This window comes from Tursiops truncatus, chromosome 15, assembly GCF_011762595.2.
Source record: "Tursiops truncatus isolate mTurTru1 chromosome 15, mTurTru1.mat.Y, whole genome shotgun sequence".
NCBI classification, from domain to species: domain Eukaryota; kingdom Metazoa; phylum Chordata; class Mammalia; order Artiodactyla; family Delphinidae; genus Tursiops; species Tursiops truncatus.
The window spans coordinates 30,669,755-30,696,547 of NC_047048.1; the positions used below are offsets into that span (position 1 = coordinate 30,669,755).

Here is a 26,793-nt window from a genome sequence, read left to right on the forward strand (position 1 = left end):
GATGGTTCTGTTTCTAGGAGTAGAAGCCTTCGTTTACAGCAGCGTTTTCCCAGTAGTGATAGGTGTTTTGAAACACTTAATGGCAGGATATGTGCGTTGTGAAAAGTGATCAGAAAAATCTAGGAAGTTTGAGGAGTGCTGGCTTAAGCATGTTTCTTAAAGTACGTCTAAGCTGTCAGCCTCCTAACATCTTTCTTCAAAAGACTTGTTTTGTTAATGATTCCCCAAGCCTCTGAACGTTAGAATCTGTTTTTGCTGAATCTCCTTTTAACATCTTTGGAGGGCACACAGTATGGGAAACACTGAGTTAGAATCTGATTTTTACAGAGAGGCCTTCTTAGTAGGGGGAGTTTCTTACACAGTAGTTGAGTGGCTAGCAACACAGGTTGGAAGAATGTTTAGTAGAGGGAGAGAGTGATTGTTGTAGATCTAGATTGTTGGTACCCGTGAAAAAAAACTTATTTCTGGGAATTAACTAGGATTTGCAAAGACTTGTATTAGAATGAATAATCGATGTTTGATACAGTTACTGCAAGAGCGCCATTTGGGGAAACCTCAGGCCTGCCATTTTTTTAAAAAGACCTAAAGTGGTGGGTTATCGAGATTTCTGACAAGATGTGTTGAGGGCAGCAGGTAGCACGAGCTTGCCATCCTGTCATTTGCGATAAGATGCTGGAGTAGGTGAGTCCGTGCTCTGTGGTGTTCAGGCAGGTTAGAGTCTCTGTTTGGATGAAACACTAATCCTGCAGGATACAAGGTATCCTTCATAATCCCAAGTATACTACTTTTACCAAAAAAAAAAAAAAAGTTTTGTTTTGAAGCAATTATAGATACAGAGGAAGTTGCACAAATAGTACATGGAATCCCGAGTACCTTCCTCCCATTTTTTCATGTAGCTCCCTTAGGGGAGGGTAACAAGGCTGGCCCTATCTGCCAGAGATGGGTTTCACGTCTTCTTCTCTTTTGTAGACCCTCCTGTCTTGACCTGGTATTCAATACAGGTTTTCAGTTATTCAGTTAGTTATGAAGAGTTTGCAAGGCAGCAATGCTCACCTCTATACCACCAACGCCACACAGTATGAAGAGCTTGGAGCTGTGGGGTGGTGACATTTTTATTCACATGAAATCTCATGTTAAACTTCCTCATTAGCATACTTTGGAAGATAATCCTGTGCCTTGAACATGAGGCAGAATCTCACATCTAGTGTGTGATTCAGCAAGTGTGAACTGCACATGGGGGCCAGGGTGGCGCCAGGCTCAAGACCCAGAGCCTTGGCCTTGGAGGGCTAGCCCGCTTCTGGATGCGTGCTGTGCTGAGCTCCCCATCGTGTGGTCCTATTTAATGTTTAAGATAAATTGAGGAATTTGACTAAAGGGTCGGGAGGAAGAGCAAAAAGGCATTTATAATGTGTATCATTTTTTTGTCTGTATAAAACTAATCCTACAAAGACCTGAATGGTAACTGACAGTCAAGTAGGTGAGTTGGGGGGGGGGGGCTTGCGACATGATGTCCTTAGGTCCCAGGAGTGTGTCCTGCCATCACTGTACAGCAGGCCGGGTTTATTGGGCTCTGCGTTTGGTCACCTAAACTCTAGGATGGCAGTTTACAAACCAGAGGCAGGGTCACTGTGCTCAGTGTCCAGATCTTGGGTACTGAGACCCCCTGTGCTCACTTCTTAACACCTTGGATGAGATAAGCCACTTAACCTCAGCAGGCCTCGGTTTCTTCATCTGTAAAGTGGGAATTAAGTAACACCTGCCCTTGCCTACCTTGTGGGGTTTAAATGCTGCTCAAATATGATTTGTGTGGCTGTGGAGGAGTGGCCCACTCTTCTCCTCAGCCATTCTGGACCTCATTCTCTGGAACAAGTTGCTTGTCTTTTCCGTGGACTCTCATCTGTGCAAGGGATGAGGGTAATACCTGCCCCTTGAGGAGGCTCGAATGCAAAACGCACCCATCCAGCTGCTCTTCCTTTGAGGGCCTCTCTGCTAACAGCTGAGCCAGGTTACGGGTAGTAAAAAAAAAAAAAAAAAAAAAGATGGGGACGGAGAGCCTTTAAACGAAGATAAAAGCGCTGTTACACATCCTTTTGGGTTTTATTTCTTTGGTAAAGAATACTACCCTCTCATGAGGACTGATGGACATGTTTTCTTAAGAACAAATTCAGTCACAGTGGAGGCAGTTCTGTGTGCGGAGAAGTCTGCACCGCAGTGACCTGAGTGAAGTGTAGAGACGGGCTGAGGGCACAGACCTGCGAACCCCACTTTGTGCGTGGGGTCAGGGATGTCAAAGTAGCACCTGCTTCTCAGCCAGAGAAGGCCTTCCTGTTATTCTATAGACCAAGTGTGGCCCTTGGCCCCTGGGCCTGTGAACTGTCCCCAATCTGCCACGAGATAGGCACAGAGAGAGGAAGCGCTTAGAAACTTGTATAGCAATTTGGCCTTCCTGCGGCAGTTTTATTATATTTTATAAAAGTGCTGGCCGGTAACAGGTTGGCGGGTGGCCTTGGGAGAGCTGCTCCCCTCACGGGGAGAGCTGGAGAAGCATGGACACTGCTGGGTTTGTCAAAACTAATCCACAGCCTGGGTCACTTGAAAGGAATAGTCAGCAACAGAAAAAGCTGGAATTCCAAGTGTGACTTTTAGTTGAATTTGTATCAGTGCTTTGCATTTTATTGGGGGAAATCTTGATTTCTTAAATTGGCCTTTGGTCTTGCTGAGTAAATTTAATAGTTCATTTTGTTCACGTCAAAAGGAATGCCAGTTTCTTCTTTTTTTCAAATAATTCCCCTTAGAGAATCTAGTCTGATATTTCACCAAAATTGTGAACTAATGAAGTTAACATTTATTTTTAGCTAACTTCTTAGGAATCTTCTTATCTCTAAACAGTGCTGCGCTTCCCAGGAATGGCTGTCGCCCACTCCTCGGAAGTTCTTGTTTGCCTGCAAATTCATGTTTCTTCTCCACACTCAGCCCAAGTCTCAAGCCCTTTTCTTTTCCTCCTCAAGTCCTGTCCTTGAACAGATGTGACGTGAGAAGTTTTACTCCTTTTCTCCAGTCTCTCCACTCACTGCGGATTACTTGGGAATTAAGACAGAGTAGAATAGACATTCTTAATCACACTGAGCTCGTCTGGTGGGGAATGCAGGTGTGTGTTGCTAGCCCTCTGAGTTTGGGATTTCATTTACACAAACTATATGTCATCTCACAGTTTTAGATTGTTACTAAATTGGAAATGATGCTATCCTTTCCCCAAAGGGTTAGATTTTAGCAGTTGAATATAGAATGGTTAACCCAGGTTTGTGCTGCTTTCAGTGTTGTCTGACAATGCCGGGCTTGGTGATTGACAAAGCGTTTTCTTGCAGACACGAGTTGGCGCTCCGAGGCAACCTTTCAGTTCACTGTCGAGCGCTTCAGCAGACTGAGTGAGTCGGTCCTTAGCCCTCCGTGTTTTGTGCGAAATCTGCCATGGAAGATTATGGTGATGCCACGCTTTTATCCAGACAGACCACACCAAAAAAGCGTAGGATTCTTTCTCCAGTGCAATGCTGAATCTGATTCCACGTAAGACAGTTTAAATGATGCAATTACAAATCCGCAAGTAGTTCTAGTACATTATTGGAAGCCAAATTGGCCTCTTTGAATTTTGGATTTCTCTTTGAATTCCCTTTCTGCCTTTACATAGTCATTTGATTTTAAGTTATATTAAATACAATTCCCTCTTTAAAACTCACTGGTAGGTACTATATCCAAACTAGAAAAGGTGTATATTTTTCTTGCAAATAAACTGAACTTTGTGTGTTAGAATCTACCTGCCCGTGGAACATGGAATCAGGGCCTATCTGGACTAGCTGACTGCTGGATTACCAGGTGTATTTCTTATTCTACCAGTAACTGCTAGGGGGGGAAATTGTAGTTAAGGAAAATTCTGCAGGCAGACATCCTCACTGTATGTTAACCAATTTCTATGGGTTATTCAGAAAGTTAAAATTAAAAAGCAAAGTGTCGCTGTTCAACGTTTATCAGAAGCACAGTTGAGAGATTGAAGGGATGGATTCCAGATCACTGTCACCCTTTCTCATTCCACATCCATGAACCCACGGGAAAGCTGCTTCCTTGACCACGTCTCCCTGCCACTGCAATTATGGCCCTTGGCACCCTTGATGAAGATGTTCCCCAAAGGGCGCTGGTTCCAGCTGTTCTGCCAAAGCTTTCATTTTCCTCTTTACTTGAGTGTTTAAGAAGCCAGTTTTATGGGGCAGTCAGGGCCTTGGCCAAATTTTTACTTCTTGTGTTCCGTTCACATTATGATCTGATCTGATGAGCGTTGAGGCTGGGTTGGTTTTATTAGTCTGACAGACAACTTGAGCCTGAACGGTAGTTTGGGAAACATCCAGCAGTCCATGTCCAGCGATGGCATCCCGAGCGAGCGGCATCCCCGCGGGAACAACACTGCCCTTGCCCTTGTTCTGATGAGTCTGCAGTCGAAACATTCCTTTATAAAAAGCTCAGTCTAATGAGTTCAGTCAAAACCTTCCTTTATAAAAGCTCCACTTTAAGTTGGTTTTTAAACATTTTACACGTTGATCCAGGGACCCTTTTGGGGTCTGCCCCAAACAACCGCACCTGCCGTTATTCTCGGGTGGTGGCATCCTTGCTCAGAGCCCCCTATACAGCCTGGTGTGGAAGCCTCACAGCACCTGAGTGGGGCAGGAGTGACACTTATTAGTAGAGCCTACAGCTTTAGGTCTGTTCACCTAAAAAATAGCTTTATCATCATTCTTCTATTCAAGTAATAGCCGTATTAGGTACTAGAACTATTATCTGACCAAAAAGCTATTGTCTCTTGTAAAATCTAAGGACAGTATTTAAAGTTCAAACACTTGTATTTTATAGATACCAGTAAAAAACTTGAAACCTTTTAGAAATTCAAAAGACATAGGGGCTTCCCTGGTGGCACAGTGGATAGGAATCTGCCTGCCAACGCAGCGGACACAGATTCGATCCCTGGCCCGGGAAGATCTCACATACCGCGGAGCAACTAAGCCTGGGCGCCACAACTACTGAGCCTGAGCTCTAGAGCCCGTGAGCCACAACCACTGAGCCTGAGCTCTAGAGCCCGTGTGCCGCAACTACTGAAGCCAGCACGCCTAGAGCCCGTGCTCCGCAACAAGAGAAGCCACCGCAATGAGAAGCCCACGCACTGCAACGAGGAGTAGCCCCTGCTCACCGCAACTACAGAAAGCCCGCGCGCAGCAGCGAAGAACCAACACAGCCAAAAATAAATAAATAAAATTTTAAAAATTAAAGAAAAAAAGACATAAAGCATTGAGTTAAATCACTCCAGATCACACAAGGGCACCGCCAGACCCTCTTCACATTTTTTTCTCCATTAAAGATAATGTGTGTCCCCTTATTCCATCTAAAAAATAGAAGGAAAAAATATGGGAGGTTTTGTGTGCTGTTTTAAAAATTGTGTAAAAGTCAGGTAAATCTGTCGACTGAGGCTTAGATTGTCCTCCCTGAACAGGTCTTGGTCCTGTCATGCACAAGCGGTGCTGAAGATCATAAATTACAGAGATGATGAGAAGTCGTTCAGCCGGCGTATCAGTCATTTGTTCTTCCATAAAGAGAACGATTGGGGATTTTCCAATTTCATGGCCTGGAGTGTAAGTAGTAACAATGTACTCAGACTGAATAATCTGAGCGTTGTTCTTTGTTCCCTAATTCTCCATTCTTCACATCCATCTATTCATTATAGGATCAAAATGTTTGCTTTGTAAGTTGGATAGGTAACTGAAAACGTGTTTTCTCCAGTTTCCTACGTCAGGTTTTTAGCAGCCAACAGGACTTCATCTCGGTGTTTTGGTCAAACATTGTAAGGTAGTTTATAGCCTTCCTGATAGGCTAGGTTTCCTTTAAAAGAAATAATACTGAGGCAGGCATAGTGCAGGGTGGTTTCCTGTAACCAGTGAATTCTCAAGTCAGCGCGTTTGGGCTGCTTTTGCAGAGGTGGAAGCCAGTAGGACTTAGGAACGCCCTGCTCAGCTCTCTAGTGGGTTCTCGGCAGCCTCCCCAGACCCTGCCTGCTGAGTGGATGCTGAGCCCCTGACACCTCCCATTCCTCCAGGAGACATCCAAGCTTTTGCTGTTTTCATTCAGAGAACATTATTTAAAACAAGCCAAAGCACTGCAAAACTAGAAGCACAATTTAGGTGTTTTGAAAAAGTAGTATTTTAATTGATTAAGTACAGGGTAATTGTTTGGAATGAAGTGAGCATTTGCGGGTTCTTATGCAAGTTGGATATTCTTATTTTTTTTTTATAGGAAGTGACTGATCCTGAGAAAGGATTTATAGATGATGACAAAGTTACTTTTGAAGTCTTTGTACAGGCGGATGCCCCCCATGGAGTTGCGTAAGTTTTCCTTTAATTGGATGCTATTAAGAGATGTTGTGAATTCTAGTGAAAGGAGCAGAGGTGCATATATACAGCAGATAAGCACCCTCTGTGTGCTCATCCCTTGGCACACAGACCAGATCAACGTACGTGTGCCAGCTTCACGTTCATGCCTTTGTGTGGCGGATTTATTGAGCAGTTTCTATGTGCCAAACACTCTGCTGGGCTCTAGGAATATAATTATGTTGAACAAGGCAGCCGTGGTTTTCTGTCCTCGAAGAACCTCCAAGACCACTCGGGCAGAGGAGTTGACGGCAGTAACTGCAGCAGCAGATGTGCTGTTATTTTGTGGTGTGGATGGCGCTGGGAGGAGAGGGTTCCGTCCCTGGGTCCAGGCGGTCTGTGGGCAAGAGCACGGTGTCGGCCTTGAAGAATGTGTCGGATGTCCTTGAGGATGTCCTTGATTGATAAGGAATGACCGGGGGAATTTGGAGGTGGGGAGAAGGGTGTGAGTAAGGACACCTGGCAGGGAAGTTTGAGGTGGGCGGGGCACTAGGAGAGTGTGAAGAGGGCTGAGATGGTGCCTTGGGATCAGGTTGTAGACGAGCAGGACTCTTAAGGCCAACGAGCGAAGAAATAAAGTGCAGCCTAGGTGGGAAGGAGTCAAGTGTAGGCGCCCCTGTCTCTTCCCGTTTTTTTTTTCTCTTCCCACGTGGCCCTCCTCTGGCATGAGTGCGTAGGCTGCCCCGGGTGGGATGGGCAGCCGACAGCCCAGAAGGGTGGTCAGGTCATTCAGTCCAGGTCCTGGCTAAGGTGGCCTGCATGTGGCCCTGGGAAATTTTAAAACAAATAAGATTTATTAGTTTTCATATTCATTGGGCTGATATCAGAGGAATCAGGCTTTTCTTGAGTAGCCTTTTGGAAACATACCCTTGAATTGTATTCAGATACCAGGAGTGGGGGGTAAAAAGGTGGTATTTCTAGTTAAACTTTTTGTGGGGTTTTTCCCCTTCCTTTAGAAAACATTCCCCCTATGCTTATGATACATCTTTTGACTAAGAAAGTAGATTGGGTTTTTCAGACTTACCAATCAAAACAGGTATCTTGGTTCAGTCTTGCAAAAACCTCTTACCCCCGGCATCAGAGTCCTGCTGGCCTGAACTCACAGTAAATGTCTAGCAGTGGTCACACATTTGCACCGTGCACAGAGGGGGAGGGGATAGCGCTGGGGAGGGCTGTTCTGCTTCCTGTTAACTCTTGGGGGCGAGAGGGTACAGACCGTTCTCTCTCCTAACCAACCACCTGTATAACAGAGTAAAGGGAAACGGCTCTTGGAATTGAGGTCTGAACCTGCCGGTATGCATGCCTGTCCTTCTCCGTGTACGGGACGCTACAGAAAAGAGGGGTTTCGGCTGTTCCCGTCCCGCCTTGTGCTGACTACACGTGTGAGCCGACGTGTGTGTGAGGGAGCCACACTGGGACTCAGTTTGATAGAAATAGACTTGAACTCCTCTCTGAGAGTGCTGCTCTGGGTAAATGATGGCACTGCTGCTGTCAGCACACTGCGCGGAGGCCGCCTCTCCGGTGCCGGGCTGAGTTCGCACTGGCCCACGTGCTTGAGCAGACAAAACTGGTGACTGCCGGAGGGAGCCGTGTGATAACTGCCAGCCTGGCAACGAGTTATTCACTTGGAGGCGGGTGCTCGGACGTCGTCACCCCGTGTCAGGATGGTGGGAAGGAGGTGGTGGTGCAGAGCAGTGAGGTGCCGGCCCCCAGTCCCCTCGCCCACACACGTTGCAGAAGCAAGGAGGTGTCCTGTGCAGTTTTCCCTCAACCTCAAACTGATCTTGTAGGTGGGATTCAAAGAAGCACACGGGCTATGTCGGTTTAAAGAATCAGGGAGCGACTTGTTACATGAACAGCCTGCTGCAGACTTTATTTTTCACAAACCAACTGCGAAAGGTAAATGGATGGTGTTTCTCTCCCTCAACCTTCCACCCACCCTTTTCTCTCAAGTATTAAGGGGCAAGCAAAGCCCCGTCACCAGACTTGTCTCTTGCCGCGTCTCCAGGGAGGCCCCTGCTTTATGCTTATACATAGCTCTATTCCTCAGTGTTCGGACGCTTGTGAAGCTAACTTAGGTGATGAAAAGTTTACCACAGCCGACAAACCTAACTTTATTGGGCTAGAAATAATAAAAGCTTTTTTAAAAAATATGAAAGTCATTAGCAGCAACATTTGAAAAGTTTTATATTAAAATTGATTAGTTGAAAAACTCCTGGTCAGGAATCTTAATTTTTCACTTACTATAGCTAAAACTTCTAAAAAATATAAAATCTAACGGAGGATAGTTACTTGCCCTTTAGGAATGCCGTGCAAGCAGGGGAGCAGCGCAGGCAGCACACACTCCTGGTGTTGGGGGGACCATTGGCTGGTCTGCTGGCGTGTCCTTTTCGCACCATTCTTCCAGGCAGCGTTAATTACCAAGATAGGATGATATCTTGGGGATAGTTGAGTGTGGTTAATTGCAGTAGCATTGAAGTTCCATCAACTCTTTTGTTCAAAGTCATGTTAAGTTAAAAAATGTTGCTCTGCTCTAAGAAGTATGAAATAGAAGTGGTTCTCATTGGATGGTGAGCCTTAAGTCATTTTTAAAATTCTTTTTTCACTGTCTTGATTTTTAAAAGACCTTTTGACCCTTTGGGGGGGGGGATAGTTAAAAGCCCTACCCAACTGCCTTCGTCATTGTGGTGTTAGAAATGATACTTTCACATAAAATTCCATTTTTATTTCTGAATCAATTCTTTTAGGCTGTGTACATGATGCCGACAGAGGGCGACGATTCATCCAAAAGCGTCCCTTTAGCATTGCAAAGAGTGTTCTATGAATTACAGCACAGTGATAAGCCCGTAGGAACAAAGAAGCTGACCAAGTCGTTCGGGTATGTGTTGGGAGACCTGTCCATTCTGCTGCTCGAGGGCTGAGTTAGTGGACGGGGAAGGGTTGAGAGCAGAGCTCAGGCACTTGAGTATGTCAGGGCATTTTATCAGTGTCCTTTGTTTGACCTCTTTGGAAATGGAGGCTTTTAGAATTTTGCTTGAGAAGCAGTTCACCACTTAGGTTTACCTGTCAAGGAAAGGATAACATATGGTCTCCAAGTTTCTGTACATTTACTTGCAAACACGACCTCCCCTTGCAGTAAGATGTTCAGAACAGTATAAAGTTGTGAACGTTTTGGTGTCTGGATAAAATTCAGTTTGTCTTTGAATTATAATCTTCATAAAAATTTAAGAATAATGACTAATTACATGGTTCGGTTTTTTAGTCTGAGTTGCTTGTTAATTTACTCTTGTTTGAAATCTGGAAGTTTAAATATAAATTCATTTTATCTCTCTAAGGTGGGAAACGTTAGATAGCTTCATGCAACATGATGTTCAAGAACTCTGTCGAGTGGTGAGTTTTCAGCCGGAATTGTTTACTACTTACATTTCATATTTTGAAGCACTGTCAGAAGTTGTTACCAAGTAAAACCTCAGGCCTACTTCAGTCACTATCATTCCAGTTATGCCCATCTTTGTTCAGGACCAGAACTAGGCTAGAAAGAAAAGACAGCATGTATCTAGTTTAAAACCAGAAAGACTGAAAAATTATTTGATAGGGAAGTGTGAGGGAAAATGTAAATTTGAATAGTATAGGTAGTGTACTTTTAATGTGTTAAGTTGGCATAATTACCAGAGTTACTAATCCAAGAAACAACAGATTGGCTTGAGTAGCTGTCCTGATGATCCCACTTCACTTTAGAATAGTGACTTCTGTTCTTACTCTGTAGCACAAGACCCAGACCCCGCCTTGGCACAGAACTTCTGGTTGAGGCAGACCTCTGTGTGGGGGATCTTCCCCCAGACCATCTCTAGTCACTAGCAGACGCGCACTCTTCCAGTTGTGATGAAAGAAATACACACACACACACACACACACTCACACACAACATGAAATGGCTATTCAAGGTGATTGGCTGGGCAAGGTGTGTTTTCTTTTTTGCAGCACTAGCTGGATTGAATCCAGTTCATTAAATATCCATGGACAAACCAGTCAATCCTGTTGACAGGCTCAACCTCATTAATCTCTTGGTGTGGACCAATACGAGTTAAGTTTAGTGCTCAATTTACATGCTTTCCCACAGAGGTAAAATGAATATAAAAAATGCTTCTAAAGGCACTACAGATTAATAATTCATTCCAAAGGCTGTATAGAGGGTTAATCTCAACTGTTGCATGTAGATATTTTTGTAAATATCCAACCAAGGAAGAAGATTTTTGTATGTTTTTGATAATTGCATGCTAAAGGTCATAATATTTATAGTCTAGAATTTCTTTGACCATTGAAATTTCCTAGTCACATTTCAAATTACTGTACGTTAATTAAGCATAACATTTTCTGAAAGCCAAAACTTTCTCTTCCAGTTGCTTGATAATGTGGAAAATAAGATGAAAGGCACGTGTGTAGAAGGCACCATACCTAAATTATTCAGAGGCAAGATGGTGGTATGTGATAACCAGTTTTAAAGAGTGATTTTTAAAGATTTTAAACATGCAAATATTTTGACGGTTAATGCTTAAGCCATCTTATTTTCCTTATTTGTAGTCATATATCCAGTGTAAAGAAGTAGACTACCGATCTGATAGAAGAGAAGATTATTATGATATCCAGCTAAGTATAAAAGGAAAGAAAAATAGTAAGTTCTGTGTACATAATGGCACCACCACCTTTTCATAATTTGGTTTGGTATAATGCTTCATTGACACGGTGGTTTTTATTGAAATACAGTGTAGAGAAAATTGCCCAAATGATGAAGGTACTGAATGAACACAGTCTGGTGACCCCACCCAGGTCAAGAAACAGAACATTTGCAAAGCAAGATGGTGGCCCTTTCTGGTCACTGCCTCCCCCTCCTCACAGGAAACCACTGTTTGGCCTGCTGACATTCTTTCCTCGGTTACTTCTGTGGTATTTATTTACGTAGATGGCATCGTGTAGGGTATGTGTCTCGTTCTCTCTTTTCTTTTTCTCAGCGTTGCCTCCGTGCACTTCATCCTTATATTGAGCAGCAGTATCGGGTCATTTTCATGGCTTTATAGTATTCCACTTCAGGAACATAACACAAATGTTTGAAACCATTCTTTCCTTGATGGGTGTTCGGGTTGTTTTCAGTGTGAGGCTGGTAGGTGTGAGGCTTGTTGGCCGGTCTTGTGTCCGCCCCTGGTGCATTTACGGTGAGTGGAATGCTGGCTTGTAGGGCCTGTGTGTATATGTCGAGCTTAGCAGATACAGCAGTTTATCCATTTCTGCTCCACCAGTAGGGTGCGAGCAGTTGTTCCACATCCACTCCAGAGCCGTCAGTCGTCAGACTGGTGTTTTGGTGGGAGAATGGTGCTATCTTGAGTTCAATTTGCATTGCCCTGGAAGTCGGGGAGATTTTACCTTTTCGAACGCTTATTGGCAATTTGGGTGTCTTCCTGAACATATGGAATGTAGTTCGTAATAACTTGATGTCCTGGTCCAATAATTCCGTGATTTCTGGATCTTGTCTCCATCGATTCGCTTTCCATCTCTGGCTGTGAGTTCCAGCTTCTTTGCCTGTCTGGTCATCTTTTATTGGATGCCAGCTGTTGTGATTTTTATCCTGTTGGGTATTGGATATTCTTACCCTTTGTTCCGGGGCACATTTCGTTATTTGGAGATAGCTGATTCCTTCGAGACCAGGAGGAGCCTCTCACGTCGCCGGGGCTCTCCCGCGTGGCTCTCCCCAGGGCCCTCCGTCCTGCACGTGGCCACTGCCTCGGGCCCCTGAAATCCCCACTCTGTCTCAGGGAGACTCTGGGGCCCGTTGGGGTTTCTCTGCCCTGCGCTGCAGCCTGGAAGTTCCACGCAGTGAGCTGGGGCGTTGGAGGGCTCTCAGTGGCCACATCCTGTCCTGCCTGTTGTCTAGCGTGTGAATACGGTTGTTGGCCTTGTAATGGAGCCCAGTGCAAGGGAGGGAGTGCGCTTCCTGTTACTCCCTCACGGCCACAACGCGCGAGTTCTTCACGGGCTGTGTTCGCTGCTGCTCGCCTGGGTTTCGGGCTCTCCGCCAGCGTGGGGCTTGCCTTTTCACTCCAGCAGTGTGCCCATTTGGTTAACAGAATGTCATAACTGTAGTGAAATCCAGGGTATCAATCTTTGCTTTTTGTGTCTGAGAACACCTGCCCTGAAGTCTTAAGATAATTCTCTTATCTGTTACTTTTTTCTCTTTTCTGTTTATTTACAGTCCACCCAGAATAGTTTCTTTCTGCTTATGGTCAGAGTGGACCAAAGGTGCTCTGCTGCCCCTTTGTCAGCAGCGAGCCCTTCGCATCTGTGTAGACCTCTTTCTAGACTCTACCTCCTGGTCCATTGGCTATCATCCTTGGATGGATTCTTCCTTCTTCCTTTTCAGCTTTATTGTGGTTTAAGTGACAGGATCGTAAGGTGTTTAAAGTGTTCATCATGGTTATTTGGTATGCTCAGGTATTGTGACAGCATGACTGCCTTCTGGTCAATGAACTTGACTTACACGTGGCAGCGTTATCAGCCGTGTCCCTGTGCTGTGCACAGGAGCCTCCGCTCTTACTCCCTCTCACAGCAGAAGCCCGTGTCCCCTTCCAAACTCCCCCTCTTCCCCCACCCACCCTCCCACATGCCTGCTCTCTTTCTGCACTGACTTTAGAATAAGTGTTTGGGTTAAAATTTGTACTTTAACATTACTTAAGTTTATTAAAACATTGACTCCATGTTATCACGTAACACCCTCAGTGGCCTTAAGAGTTCACACCTTTTGCTGGATCGGTGAAGTTGCAGACCTGTGCTCACAGCTACAGTTATTTACATTCCTCCCTGGCGTGCCTGAATTGATTGATTGACTGTTATAATCAAAGCTTTAGTGATAACTTCGGCTGACTTTTTTCTCTTTCTCTCTTGAAAGTATTTGAATCATTTGTGGATTACGTGGCAGTAGAACAACTAGACGGTGACAATAAATACGATGCCGGGGAGCATGGCTTGCAGGTAACTTGGAGATTGTGTGCTAGTGTCCCGCTGTATCTTTCCACTTTGTTTTCAGATCTTTTGCTTGACTGTGAACTAAACATTCACTCGTATCTTTTCACATGCCGCTGGTGTTTAGAACGCAAAAGGATTTTATTTCTCAGTCTGGACGTTGTGTTAGAGAGCTCTGATCGTGTTGCTGGTGTAGACAGGCAGGGGTGGGGAAGGTGTTGTGCCTCCTGGCTACCAGAGGCAGAACCATCACCCGACACGTGTACCCCCCCCCACCTCCCCCCTGCCCCAATTCCATCCACAACTCTGCCCCTTACTTCACTGATGTCTGTGCCAGAGCTTCCCTCAGTTTCTCCTAGTCACAGATAGAACTGCTTAGTCACTGGGACTCTGGTTTTGGCTGGTGGTGGTGCTTTGCTCTCCCGCCGCCGCAGTGGAGTGTCAGTTAGTTTTCTGAGGATCCTGACTTCCAGAACGAGGAGTGCATTTTCTGTTATTGTTCCATACTCGGTGTCCCTGCTTGTTTTCCACAAGGCCCCGCAGGAACTCTGGCAGAACAATGAGTGTTGAAAACAAGCGGCAGTGCATGGTCAGATGGAGGGGCCCGGGCTGTGGCCTGGTCAGGCTGCTTGGTGGGTCAGCGGCATCCTCAGGGTCCAGCCCTCCAGGTTGGACCCTGCAGCCTCATAACCTTGACTCACTGGCTCAACTAATATATGATTTTTTTCGGACCATCCTGGGTTTACCAAGCTCGCACGTTTATAATTCACGGTGCTGGTGAGACCATTTTGCCGTGGGTCACAGACCTGCTGTCCTGCTTGGTCAGGCCACTGATTTGTAGATCAGTAAGCTACTTGGCAAACATGCCACTGGATTTGCTTAGGAAACACTTGAGTCAACTCACGGAATTGCCCTTATCCACACTGGATATTTTTGGCTCTGGGTGAACAAAATATATTTTAGAATCAGACTCTCAATGGACAGTGGCTGAGAAACATGATTCTTCTATTATTGTTTCAAGTTGTACTAAAACCGTGCCATTCCTTTGTGTGGCAGTAGGTTCCTGGGTTTTTGTTTTTCTTCCCAGAACTACCCAGTTTCCTTAACCATGCTAATGTACAACAGAGAACATTGCCACCTAGGACACCAGTTCCTCCAGGTGGGTGTGTTCTAGCCAGTGTTGGAAATAAGGTTTACAGCTCCGAAGGAATACAGCCGTGCTGAGGGCCGCCAGTGGCCTGGTGGTGACTGGCTTTGGTGAAGGCTTATTTGAGTGAGGACTCAGCTGGCTGAGGTGGGGGGAGGAGTGAGGCTGGGCCTCTCCCACAGAGGCCTTGCTCGGGGTGTCCTTTGCCCCAGAGGCTGGTGACGCCTGGGCAGAAGCTGTGACGGTGGTCAGAGGGCCTTGCTGATACCGAGTCGGAGGGGTCTTCAGAAGCAGGAGTGAACAGTTAGCACGTGACCGTGCTCACGGGGAAGGACGGCGGTCACGGGCAGTTCTCCCAACCCAGACCGTGCTCGTCTTACTCTGTTCTGGTGTCCATAGGCACACCTCATTCACATAATCATAATCCTCTGCTTTTCCATTTGATTTTCCCGTGTTTCTCCAGAATTTTCGTAGTGTTTAATGACTGTGTTAATAGGGCAACAAGTGACTGAGCTGTAGTTTACTTCACTGTTCCCCTGTCGCTGGACATCAAGATAGAGTATAATGCAAACTAAGAGGAAATCCCACACACAGAACATTTTAAAGGCACCCTGTGCCCATCTCCCTACCAGAAGTTCCCAACGTGTTCCACCCTTGCTGTGAAACGCTGTTGCTTTTGTTGCTTCGAGAAATAAGTAGAGGTAAACTAAACCTGTGCTTCTTTTTCAATGTTCAGGAAGCAGAGAAAGGTGTGAAATTCCTAACATTGCCACCAGTGTTACACCTACAACTGATGCGATTTATGTATGACCCTCAGACGGACCAAAATATCAAGATCAACGATAGGTAATCTAGAGTGGGATGTGAGAGTTAAGATTTACCCATCATCCTGATTTAGGGGGTTAGTCTCAGTGCTTTGTTTAGTTTTTCTGTTTTCGGTCTCATCTCTGATTTATTTAGGTTTCCTCTCTGCCGAGGTGTCCCAAGAACTGTGCTTTTAAAGGGATAATTTCAGGGGCTGCTTCCTCCGTATCTCCTCCTCAGGGAGCCCCTCTGTCTACACTGTGGCAGACTGAAGTCTGTGGGGAGAGGGTACTTTCTGCTGCACAGGCTTTGCTTTCCCCAGAAGTGGCATTTGCTATTATTACACTATTGGTTTACATAGGATTCGCCAATATGTTATCTCTCAGTTGGTATAGGCTTATAGAATGTGCTAGAATCCTCAGAAATGCTGGCGTAGGTGGGTGTGTCCCCCATTCCAGGTGTTTTATAGATCCTTAAAGTACCAGTTAAAAGGTTGGTACCACACACTGCTTTGTCTGGTTAAGGAGACAGAACTTGAACCCTGATTAGTTGGAGCAGTGACTTTGTACTCCTTGGTCAGGGGGTACAGCCTGACAATAACCAGCCTCCTAGAGGTTGGTCAGTCACCCCGGAAACTCGGCGGAGAGTGTGACTCGATCATATCACCTGCCACCAGCCGGGCCTGCTCGTCTGTTCTTGCCCTTTTCCGTGGGGTCTCTTGAGACGGCAGACCTCACAGACCAGCAGCCTGCAAGCTAGGCCCAACCTGCTGGTGTGCTTTGTTGGGTCCTCACCTTGGTTTTCTTTCTATTTTTATTGGAATTAGTTGCCAGCGTTTTTTCAGGTCGTGAGATTTCACATAAAAGTCCAGATTTCTGGCATCTGGCATTCAAAACACTTGGCAGTGCCGGGCCTGAGTTCCCAAGGGCCGTGCTGGGTGGCAGCTGCCCCTCCACGCCCAGGCTCGTGCTCTGCTCAGCACCACGGTCCTTGTGCACCCACCTCACGCTCTTCCTGCCTCTCAAGCACCCCCCGCCGCCCCCGTTCATGACAACATTTGGAAATATCCACATCCTAGAAAAGTCAGTGTGTTTTTGTCACAAAAACTGACTGTTATGTAATATCCTGGAATTTAAAATTCCGTTAGGTGTGTCAGTGCTTTTTAGGTATTTTTCTCAAATCAAGCTTCAGATTTTGTTGACGTGTGAATAATTTGTTGTGATGAGTAGGAGCTGCCCTTTCCAAGTAAAGAGGAGCCAGTGAATTAGAAGGTCTAGCAAGGAGTAAAGCCTAAAGGTGAAATATTTTACAAGTAAATGAAACCTGGATTTCTCTTAAAATGTTTTTATTTTAAATAGGTTTGAGTTCCCCGAACAGCTACCACTTGATGAATTTTTGCAAAAAACGGATCCTAAAGACCCTGCAAATTATATTCTTCATGCAGTCCTGGTTCATAGTGGAGATAATCATGGTGGACATTATGTGGTTTATCTAAACCCTAAAGGGGATGGCAAAGTAAGTGCTGGGGAGGGTGGACGTGATGCTGTGTAGGGGATTCAGTGACGCTCAGCTTCAGACTTGGCCTTGATAGTGAAGGATCCCTTCTTGGCCTCTGTGCCTGTATGTTCCTGATACTTTTAAAGGTGGATGGTAAATTATGATTGTACTTGATATATACATCTCGTTATTAGTATTGAACGTTGGACCTTATAGGATCCCTTTACATCTAACATGAGGCACTTAGTTTCCACTTAGAATAATCATCTGTGGCCCGCACTCACGGGCCCGCATTGGTTGTGTGTTATTGCACGTGCCCCATTACCCGTGCGATGTAATGCGCGGTCTTTGCCTGGTTCACGTGGATCCCATCACGTGATCTTCACCAGGAGGAGCAGATGAGGGTCTTGGGGTCTGTGTCCAGGGCCACAGGGCCAGTGAGGAACAGAGCCAAGGTGGAGCCCGTCCAGCTCATGCCGAGGGGATTTGAAGGCGGGACCCTCATGGCACCAGATGCGGAACCTGTAACTGTAGGATTAGTGCCATTTAAAACGACTCCATCCACAGTGGACAGAGATGGAGCCTAAGCTGAGGCTTAGGATATTTGAGTACATTACAGAAATTGCCCATGGACGGATATTAGCAATTTCTCCAGAATGTGGGATGAGGACGGCAGAAGTGCTGGCGAGTTTTGTGAGGGTCACCTGAGGCAGGTCATGTGTTTTCGGAGAATGCTGCCTTTTACTTTGTGTGCTCCTCAAAGTGCCGTATCTCTGCTGCTCCCCGTTGCAGTGGTGTAAGTTTGACGATGACGTGGTGTCCAGGTGTACGAAAGAGGAGGCCATCGAGCACAACTACGGGGGCCACGACGACGACCTCTCCGTGCGGCACTGCACCAACGCCTACATGCTGGTTTACATCCGGGAGTCGAAGCTCAGTGAGTGCAGCGGGTGTGTCGTGCCCTGGCTGTGCCAAGCTCGCGGCTGGGCCCTGAGTCTCGCCCGCTGGGGCATTTTATACCACGTTACAGTGGACCTAAGCTAGAGCCACCTGTCCAGACATTTGCCTGCTTATGCTGCCTTACAGCATCATCTGGAAGCAGCTGGATTGGGGTTGCGGGTTTGGATGTGGACCCAGGGTGCCAAGTAATTTTACTTTGAAGGGTGGCTTTATTTGCGATGACGTGCACAGAGGTGAAGGAAGATGCATTTGTCCTGCAGGTGAGGTTTTACAAGCTGTCACCGACCATGATATCCCTCAGCAGTTGGTGGAACGATTACAAGAAGAGAAAAGGATCGAGGCTCAGAAGCGGAAGGAGCGGCAGGAAGCCCATCTCTACATGCAAGTGCAGGTCAGCCTCTGGGCAGGCGCGAAGCTGCTTCACGGGCCAGGGCGTCGGCGACGTGTCTGGGCAGCCCCCTGAGCGTGCGACTGAGGAACTGCAGGCCAGTTCCCTGACCTTTGGGAATGTTCTTTCCAGTTCAGGATATGGGCTTAGATGTGAGAGGACTCAGGCTGCCAGAGCAGCGGTGTCTTAGTGTTTATAAAGCATGCAGGGGACCAGAGAAGGAAGGGTGAGCAGAACCCAGATGAGGCCTGGCAGGGAGAGCTCTGGCAGCTGGGGGGGTGGGGGGTGAACTGCCAGGTGGTTTTGGTTCATGATTTAGTTGCAGTTAGGAAACAGGCATTTGTTTTAACAAACAAATAGACTACCTGGAGAAAAAGGTACATGTGCATCCTGGCTTTATCATATTTGGGGATCACCATCCAGATGGATTTCTAGTTGATGTTTATGGATGAGTTTAGAATGGCTGCATGGAAATATGTAGGGTTTCCAAATATTCGTACCTGATTTAGTTCTTGGTCATTTTGGTGCTTTTCTGCTTGGGTCTTCTGTAGAAGGTTCATCAAAGCAAAAGACTAGTTGTTCTTTTGTCTGTTTTGTTTTGCGGTACGCGGGCCTCTTACTGTTGTTGTGGCCTCTCCTGTTGCGGAGCACAGGCTCCGGACGTGCAGGCTCAGCGGCCACGGCTCACGGGCCCAGCCGCTCCGCAGCATGTGGGATCTTCCCGGACCGGGGCACAAACCTGCGTCCGCTGCATCGGCAGGCGGATCTCAGCCGCTGCGCCACCAGGGAAGCCCAACACTAGTTGTTTTTAGTTTTAGCATTTGAACCTTGGTTTCGATCAGCCTGACCTGGTTCTCTTGTGTGTGTTAGTGGTGTAAACTCCATTCTGCATTTTCATCCCTATTTGCAGATTGTTGCAGAGGACCAGTTTTGTGGCCATCAAGGAAATGATATGTACGATGAAGAAAAAGTGAAATACACTGTGTTCAAAGTGTTGAAAAACTCCTCGCTTGCTGAGTTTGTCCAGAACCTCTCTCAGACCATGGTGAGCGCCCGTCCTCCTGTTGATAGTTCTCTCTCCTTTTTCATAACTGGACCCTGGAGGATCCTGCCCTTGGAGGCAGGCACTGTGTCCAGACACCACCTGAGAGTGAGCTTGGGACCAGAGTTCCTTCCCTTCCGGGTTGTGCCCTCTGGCATCTCCCCTAATTTCCCCCTCCTCCGCCCGCCTCCCCCTTGGTAAAATGGGCTTGAACTTCCGGGACACCAGAGATCCCGAAGGCCAGGTCACTGTTGCCCATACCAGCAGGGAGAGCTGTAATCATGATTTTTTTCCCCTTATAATCATAGAATCATTTCCTTGATGTTGAATTAAAATATAAGCTGATTTTGCTTCAACTAATTTAACTGTAATGATTTCCAGGGATTTCCTCAAGATCAGATTCGACTGTGGCCCATGCAGGCGAGGAGCAATGGCACCAAACGACCGGCCATGCTGGATAACGAGGCCGACGGCAGCAAGACGGTGAGTGTGGCGGTCTGGTCTGGTCTGGGTGTGCGCGGCAGGCACTGTGTGCCCTGCGGTATTCCCCTCGGTCCAGTTACATAGAGTTGGATCTTGTCTTCTACTTGAATATAGTTTTTCACTCTCACTTAGCCATTAAAATCTTCTAAGCCCAGCATCTCTTTTGGGAATAGATGATTGAACTCAGTGATAATGAAAACCCTTGGACAATATTCCTGGAAACAGTTGATCCGGAGCTGGCTGCTAGTGGAGCAACGTTACCCAAGTTTGATAAAGATCGTGAGTGCCTCCTCCCCCAGCCCAGCACCTCCAGAGAGTGGAGTTTTATTCCCGGAGTGTCGTTCTAAACACACAGGGTTAAGTGTTCTTCCCTTGCAAAGAAATCTTGTTAATCCCCCAAAATGCTCGCGAAACATCCACCGTGTTCAAGGCTTCTTGATGAAGTCAAATCAGACCGACTGTGGGTTGTAGCGTCCTGGCAGGTGAGAAGGTGGCAGCAGCGTGGAGTCCAGCACATTCCACATTTTTCTAATCACGCTGGTCTTGTGTATACTTGACAGATGGTGTAGAGCAGGGGTTGCTGTCAAGGGCCAGATAGTCAATATTTCATGCTTTGTGGGCCATACCGCCTCTGTCTGCTATTGTAGCTACTAAGCAGCTACAGAGATTAGGTAAAAGAACTGTCTTCCAGCGCAACTTTATTTACAAAACAGGTAGGTCCAAGATTGCTTATTTGTATTACTTCAAGTGGTCACTTCCCCGGCAAAGACTCAGACACAACCTTTAGCGATACTTCGATGGTAAAACACTGCTAGTGAGGACCAGGTCTTAAAACTAGGTTTCCTAAATTCTCTGCACTCATTCTCATCTTTCCTGCTTCAAATGCAGTGTTCCCCATGGGTTTGAGGTTAGAAATGATGCCTCAGACCTAGGATCAGCCTCTTAACAAACTTCATTGCACACAGTAACTTTTAGGTGCCCTAAGTTGTCGTTTCAGTTGCTATTTGTTAACATTGCACTGACCAGAAGATCCTAACAAAGCCTGTTTATTTAACCTTGTAGATGATGTGATGTTATTTTTGAAGATGTACGATCCCAAAACACGGAGCTTGAATTACTGTGGGCATATCTACACACCAATATCCTGTAAAATACGTAAGTCTGGCAGCACTCACCTTCTGAGTTGATTTTGCCAAAGTCTCAGTGTATCACAGCTTTGAATTCTTCATTTTTCTTGAACCTAGGTGACTTGCTGCCAGTTATGTGTGACAGAGCAGGATTTATCCAAGATACTAGTCTTATCCTCTATGAGGTTTGGATCCTTATTTTTCTGTAATCAGCACATGGTTAGTGGTTTGGGGAGGACGACTTCTGCCTGTTTTGCTAGCCCTGCATTTGTTGTGTCAAGACCACAGCTAAATGGGGCCTCGGGTGATCTTGAGTCAGAATCCTCTCTGTACATTTCTGATGTTTCCCTCTTTAGCGTCAGTGATTATTATATCCTTATTACTAGTATTTCGTACTCTTTATTTAAAATTGTAGGGCTGTTGGAATTGGGTATAGAGAAAATACATACAGTGTGTGGCCGTATTAAACATTGGACAGACGTTGCGTTGTAACCATGTCCTTTCTTTTACTGTAGGAAGTTAAACCGAATTTAACAGAGAGAATTCAGGACTATGACGTGTCTCTTGATAAAGCCCTCGATGAGCTAATGGATGGTGACATTATAGTGTTTCAGAAGTACGTACTTCTTGAAGTTCTCTCTGTGTACTAATATCAGAAGTCCTAGAACCAGGAAATGATTCTCTAGACCCTGAGTCACGTTTTGTTTGACATTGACAGAATGTTGACAGCAGTTGGCCTTCTCTGGGTTTTGGAATTAGGGGTGGCAAGCATTTTCCTCACGGAATGCTTTTATTTCCCAAAAATGTCTACAGCGAGCATGACAACTAGTAGCAGGAGGGCAAAGGTCTTTAGGGAAGAGCAAGATTGTTTTCTTTCCTTGAAAACATGAAATTCTTAGAATGCACCTACTTGGGTAATCACTTTAATCTGTCTGCGTGGAAGCTGGCAGGTGTGCAGTCTGAAGGCAGCCTGATGACGCACTCGGCCCTTTCCTTGCTCTTGAAGCCGTTTTGCCAGGGCAGGGCAGCCCTGAACACTGACCATAGGGAGGCTGCAGGGCCCGGTGGCCAAGAGCAGGGGTGGCAGACCTCTCGTTTAAGGGCCAGGCAGTAAACATTTTAGGTTTAGCGGCGACCCGATCCTGCAACCTTCGCAGGGAAGTGATAACCTATCAAGTCCCGGTTGGGGAGTAGACTCAGCAGAGCCAGCAGGGTGGGCCCCGCAGTGCATCCTGAGTCCTTTCCCTTGTCTGCGGAACGAGAGGGCACTGTTCTGTTTCGGGAGCGAGATCAGGAACGGAAAGCAGCCAGCCCTGTGCGTGGCTCAGCGCACACTTCTGTCCACGATCGCCTTTGCCTGGTAGCCGGGCAGGCTCCCAGCGTCGGAAAATGCTAGCCTGAGTTTAGATCCACACTGCTCAGCGTCACTGTTACTTGGGAGATGATGCCTGAACCCTGGCCTGGACTTTGATTGTCTGTGTTTTTCCCCCCAGGGATGACCCCGAAAATGATAACAGTGAATTACCCACTGCAAAGGAATATTTCAGAGATCTCTACCACCGTGTCGATGTGATTTTCTGTGATAAAACAATCCCCAATGATCCTGGATTTGTGGTTACATTATCAAATAGAATGAATTATTTTCAGGTATTTGATAAAATGCTCTTTTCCCGTCAGATTCCACACCAGAGAGACCAAGTTCTTTTTTAAAAAGCTTGCTGATGAGGCTGTGTAATGGGTTTGGTTCTGGAGGAGGGGTTGCAGTCCACTGTCTGAGGAAGTTCTTGATGCAAGTGGGTTGGTGTTGATGTTGCCGGGGGATCAGAAGCTCTTTTCCCCTCACTCGCCTACCCCCACCCACTGCCCTGTCTTCTTGCTCTTTGAAATCCTCTTGACCCCTGGCATAAGTTGGTTTCAGAGATCATAGTTTTAACAGCAGCTTTGCTTCAGTTATAACATGCCAAGTGTGAACCATTAAAAAAAAGCCTTCAGGAAATAAATCTACAGACAGACCTCCCCAATGAAAGTGAAAAACACTTTAAAAGGTTTTCTTCCTCAGATACGCTGTTCCTGTGGTGATATACTAAGGAATATAGTTTATTCCTGTTAGATGGTAAATTTCCGGGGCATTTAAATTCAGGCTGCTTATAACAGGTTTCTTTAAGAGCACTCAGCAAATGAACAGTGATAAAGTGTATCAGCAAGTTTCAGTTTGTTCACCGGATGTGAACCTTGCTCCCTGACTCTGGCCCTCCCTCCCCAGGTGGCAAAGACAGTTGCTCAGAGGCTCAACACCGACCCGATGCTGCTCCAGTTCTTCAAGTCTCAAGGGTGAGCCACACTCACAGATGCCCCGTGTTTGGTCTTGACTGCATGTGTCCCATAGTTCATCCAGACATCTCCGAACTAATGTAATAAGTAGCTGCCACCTCACCTGACATGCCATTTCTTGCTTAGTTTCAGATATAGAATTGTCACCACTTACATCTTGACCACGCTACCCCAAGATGTCAAAATAATTGGCAGCCTCATCTAAAGCCAGGCTTACTTTAGAGACCTCATCCACACACCTCCCTCCCATGTGTGTCCGGCTGGGCCTGGCCCGGCCCGGCTTCTGTGTGCCGTGTCACCCTTGCAGAGAGTGTTCAGGTGTGACAGACGCAGGGACTTAGGACCTGGGGACAGGAGTAGTCAGAGTCCAAATTTCAAGTCTAGGTGTCAGGCCAGAGGTTTGCTTTTATGCTCACTCACGGATATTTGTTTTAGGCAAATAAACAAGTCTTTTATTTATATGCTGTTTTCTTGTGTAGTTATAGGGATGGCCCAGGTAATCCTCTTAGACATAATTATGAAGGTACTTTAAGAGATCTTCTACAGTTCTTCAAGCCTAGACAACCTAAGAAACTTTACTATCAGCAGGTATGAGTCCAAATTAATGTAACCGTGGGTAATAAGGAGAAGGCTCGGGTTTCTGTGGAAGCGAATCTAAAATGAGTCTCTCTTTTCTTAATAGCTTAAGATGAAAATCACGGACTTTGAGAACAGGCGAAGTTTTAAGTGTATATGGTTAAACAGCCAATTTAGGGAAGAGGTGAGTCTTTTCTATGGTGTGAGTCTTTATTTTTATTGCATCTTGTGTATTGTATCTCTTCTCCAGACCCTGAAAACTAAAACCACCAAAGAAAGCTCCCTAAGCGGTAGCGTGTGTTAGCGGCTCGGCTCGAGAACCCCGGTGGGGGGAGGAGCTCTGTCCACCCAGCCCCTGCCGCCACCTCTGAGGCTTCAGGCAGAGTGACAGTGTCAGGGAGACCCTTTCCGACTGATTGGGACCTTGCTGCTTGGCCTTGGAGCCGGTGGCAGCTCCGCTGGGCCCTTTGCAGACGACACAGCCTCACATTAAGTGGTTCTTCTGGAAAGTCTGTACCTACTCAGACACCCAAGTCGTTCACCTTTCTAGCTCTACCGGTATTGAGAGGAAATCTGGGACATGTGCCATCCATGTTGTCACCCGTGTGCAGCTGTCAGGCTGAAATGACACAGTCCACCCTGGTCCTTGTCCTCTGTCTCACCATGCTGAGAATTGGACAGCCTCTTAGTGACCTTTCCGGGGGGAGAAATTCCTGAGAAGCTGTCCTGTGAATGGCGAGCTTTTTGCCTCAAAATGGCATTTCTTAGACTCCCTGCGGTGTGGGGCGGCTGCCAGCCTTGGACAGGTGGTCTGAGTGATGGTCGGCGGGGATGGGCCCAAGCAGGCCCTGCGTGTGTCTTGTTTCCTGTATAGCCTTCATCTTGTCGTTTCTTAGGAAATAACACTATATCCAGACAAGCACGGGTGTGTCCGGGACCTGTTAGAGGAATGTAAAAAGGCTGTGGAACTCGGCGAGAAGGCATCAGGGAAACTTAGGCGAGTATTTCCCAAATCCTGAAGGTGGAGGCAGGGGCAGCCCTGGCCCAGCCCTGTACTTGCGCAGTGCCCCCCCCCCCCCCAGTAGTTGCCATGCTCACCTTTCAGCCCATACTTTGCAACACTTTATATAAATACTTCACATTTAATCCTTTTCTTTTGCCCATCTTCCCTCCCTGTGTCTCTGGATATTAATTAGCAGTAGTGCAAAAGGGAGATTCAGGTAGAAAAGTCAAGCAGAGGAAGAGTGATTCAAGCAGACTGATCAGCTGAAGCTGGAAAACGTGGGCCTTGACTGTGTCTGAGAAATCTGGTCACTTCTCATCTGTTTCGCCAGCGTTCAAGCCGCAGAAAGAAGCCCAGATTTGATGTTCAGTTTTTATTTCAGAGTGTCAGGTGCTGGTCTCATCACCTTGTCTTACACTCGGCTCGCAGGATGGAACAACCTTTGGGGCTCTTTGGTTCCCGGAATGTTTTCTTTACAAAATTAATAAAAGAATGAGGCCTTTGTTATCTAAAGAGTGAGAAACATATCACAAGCCCTGCCCAGTTTGGAACCATAGCAAGAAAGATTTACACACGCTCCGAGGGTGTCCCTGGCCAGTGTTCTGTCTGCTCCCCAAGGATACCTGCTTTTGACATTTCAAATCTTCATAAGAAGACAAGCGAATCTTCGTAGCTTTGTAATAAAATGACGGACGAATAGTTTTCTAGAAAGTTTTTTTTTTTTTTTTTGCGGTACGTGGGCCTCTCACTGTTGTGGCCTCTCCCGTTGCGGAGCACAGGCTCTGGACACGCAGGCTCAGCAGCTGTGGCTCACGGGCCCAGCTGCTCTGCAGCACGTGGGATCTTCCTAGAGCGGGGCACGAACCCGTGTCCCCTGCATCGGCAGGCGGACTCTCAACCACTGCGCCACCAGGGAAGCCCCTAGAGAGTTTTTTTTACATGAATGTATATAGTTCACATTCTTCTTTGTTTTGCACAGGCTGCTAGAAATCGTAAGCTACAAAATTATTGGTGTGCATCAAGAAGACGAACTCCTAGAATGTTTATCTCCTGCGACAAGTCGAACGTTTCGAATAGAGGTGAGCGTCCCTCTGGCTGCACCAGGGAGGAAGGGCTCCTGAGCCCCGGCAGGTGGGGCGGCCGCCCGCAGCTTATTCAGGCAGCACGGCGGCTCCTGGCAGTGGCTGTCGTTTTGTTTGTGTGCCGGTAGATGAAGTGACCCCTGAGGTTAATGTAATTCTGCCAGATTTTGAAAAATTGAATGTTTTATTATGATAAAATAGACCTAACCTAAAATGTACTGTTCAGTAGTGTGAGCACATTCGTGTTGTTGGACATTCCTCACCGCCATCCATCTGCTCCGCTGAGACTCTCGCCCCAGCTTCCGGCAGCCACCCTTCTACTCTCTACTACTCCAGATAGCTCACTTATTTGTCCTTAGAAATTAATTTTAAGTATGGATCATCAAGCACATCTAGTCAGAAACTGGGTCCCTGTTGATTTTAAAACTGCTGAGATTTCCACAGTAACTGGAACAACTCATTATTTGGTCTCTTAAAACCCAGAGTTTTGGGACTCCCCAGGTGGTCTGGTGGCTAAGGGTCTGCCTTCCCAATGCAGGGGGCCCGGGTTCAATCCCTGGTCAGGAAACTAGATCCCACATGCCACAACTAAGGATCCCACGTGACGCAACAGAAACCTAATGTAGCCAAATAAATAGTTTTTTTTTAAAAAGTTTTCTTTTTTAAAATATTTATTTATTTTTGGCCGCGTTGGGTCTTCGTTGCGGTGCGCGGGCTTCTCATTGCGGTGGCTTCTCTTGTTGTGGAGCACGGGCTCTAGGCGCGCAGGCTCAGTAGTTGTGGCTCATGGGCTCTAGAGCACAGGCTCAGTAGTTGCAGCTCACAGGCTTGGTTGCTCCACAGCATGTGGGATCTTCCTGGACCAGGGATAGAACCCATGT

The 26,793-nt window shown here is 46.6% G+C and overlaps 1 protein-coding gene across 2 annotated transcripts in view; it reads left to right on the forward strand.

Annotated features, from left to right (window-relative positions):
- USP7 (ubiquitin specific peptidase 7) overlaps positions 1–26,793 on the forward strand; it is a 56,496-nt gene that overhangs the window by 27,712 nt on the left and 1,991 nt on the right. For both annotated transcript variants that reach the window (XM_019928730.3, XM_019928731.2), the window contains 25 exons: positions 3,366–3,564; positions 5,531–5,669; positions 6,328–6,416; positions 8,252–8,360; positions 9,209–9,339; positions 9,797–9,851; positions 10,862–10,942; positions 11,043–11,133; positions 13,399–13,481; positions 15,356–15,465; positions 16,782–16,938; positions 17,713–17,857; positions 18,141–18,271; positions 19,179–19,313; positions 19,692–19,793; positions 19,967–20,072; positions 20,856–20,948; positions 21,038–21,105; positions 21,436–21,536; positions 22,414–22,567; positions 23,184–23,251; positions 23,731–23,839; positions 23,934–24,011; positions 24,724–24,824; positions 25,810–25,909. In XM_019928730.3, the coding sequence (XP_019784289.1) occupies positions 3,366–3,564; positions 5,531–5,669; positions 6,328–6,416; positions 8,252–8,360; positions 9,209–9,339; positions 9,797–9,851; positions 10,862–10,942; positions 11,043–11,133; positions 13,399–13,481; positions 15,356–15,465; positions 16,782–16,938; positions 17,713–17,857; positions 18,141–18,271; positions 19,179–19,313; positions 19,692–19,793; positions 19,967–20,072; positions 20,856–20,948; positions 21,038–21,105; positions 21,436–21,536; positions 22,414–22,567; positions 23,184–23,251; positions 23,731–23,839; positions 23,934–24,011; positions 24,724–24,824; positions 25,810–25,909 (2,735 nt within the window). The remainder of the gene's footprint in view (positions 1–3,365; positions 3,565–5,530; positions 5,670–6,327; positions 6,417–8,251; positions 8,361–9,208; positions 9,340–9,796; positions 9,852–10,861; positions 10,943–11,042; positions 11,134–13,398; positions 13,482–15,355; positions 15,466–16,781; positions 16,939–17,712; positions 17,858–18,140; positions 18,272–19,178; positions 19,314–19,691; positions 19,794–19,966; positions 20,073–20,855; positions 20,949–21,037; positions 21,106–21,435; positions 21,537–22,413; positions 22,568–23,183; positions 23,252–23,730; positions 23,840–23,933; positions 24,012–24,723; positions 24,825–25,809; positions 25,910–26,793) is intronic.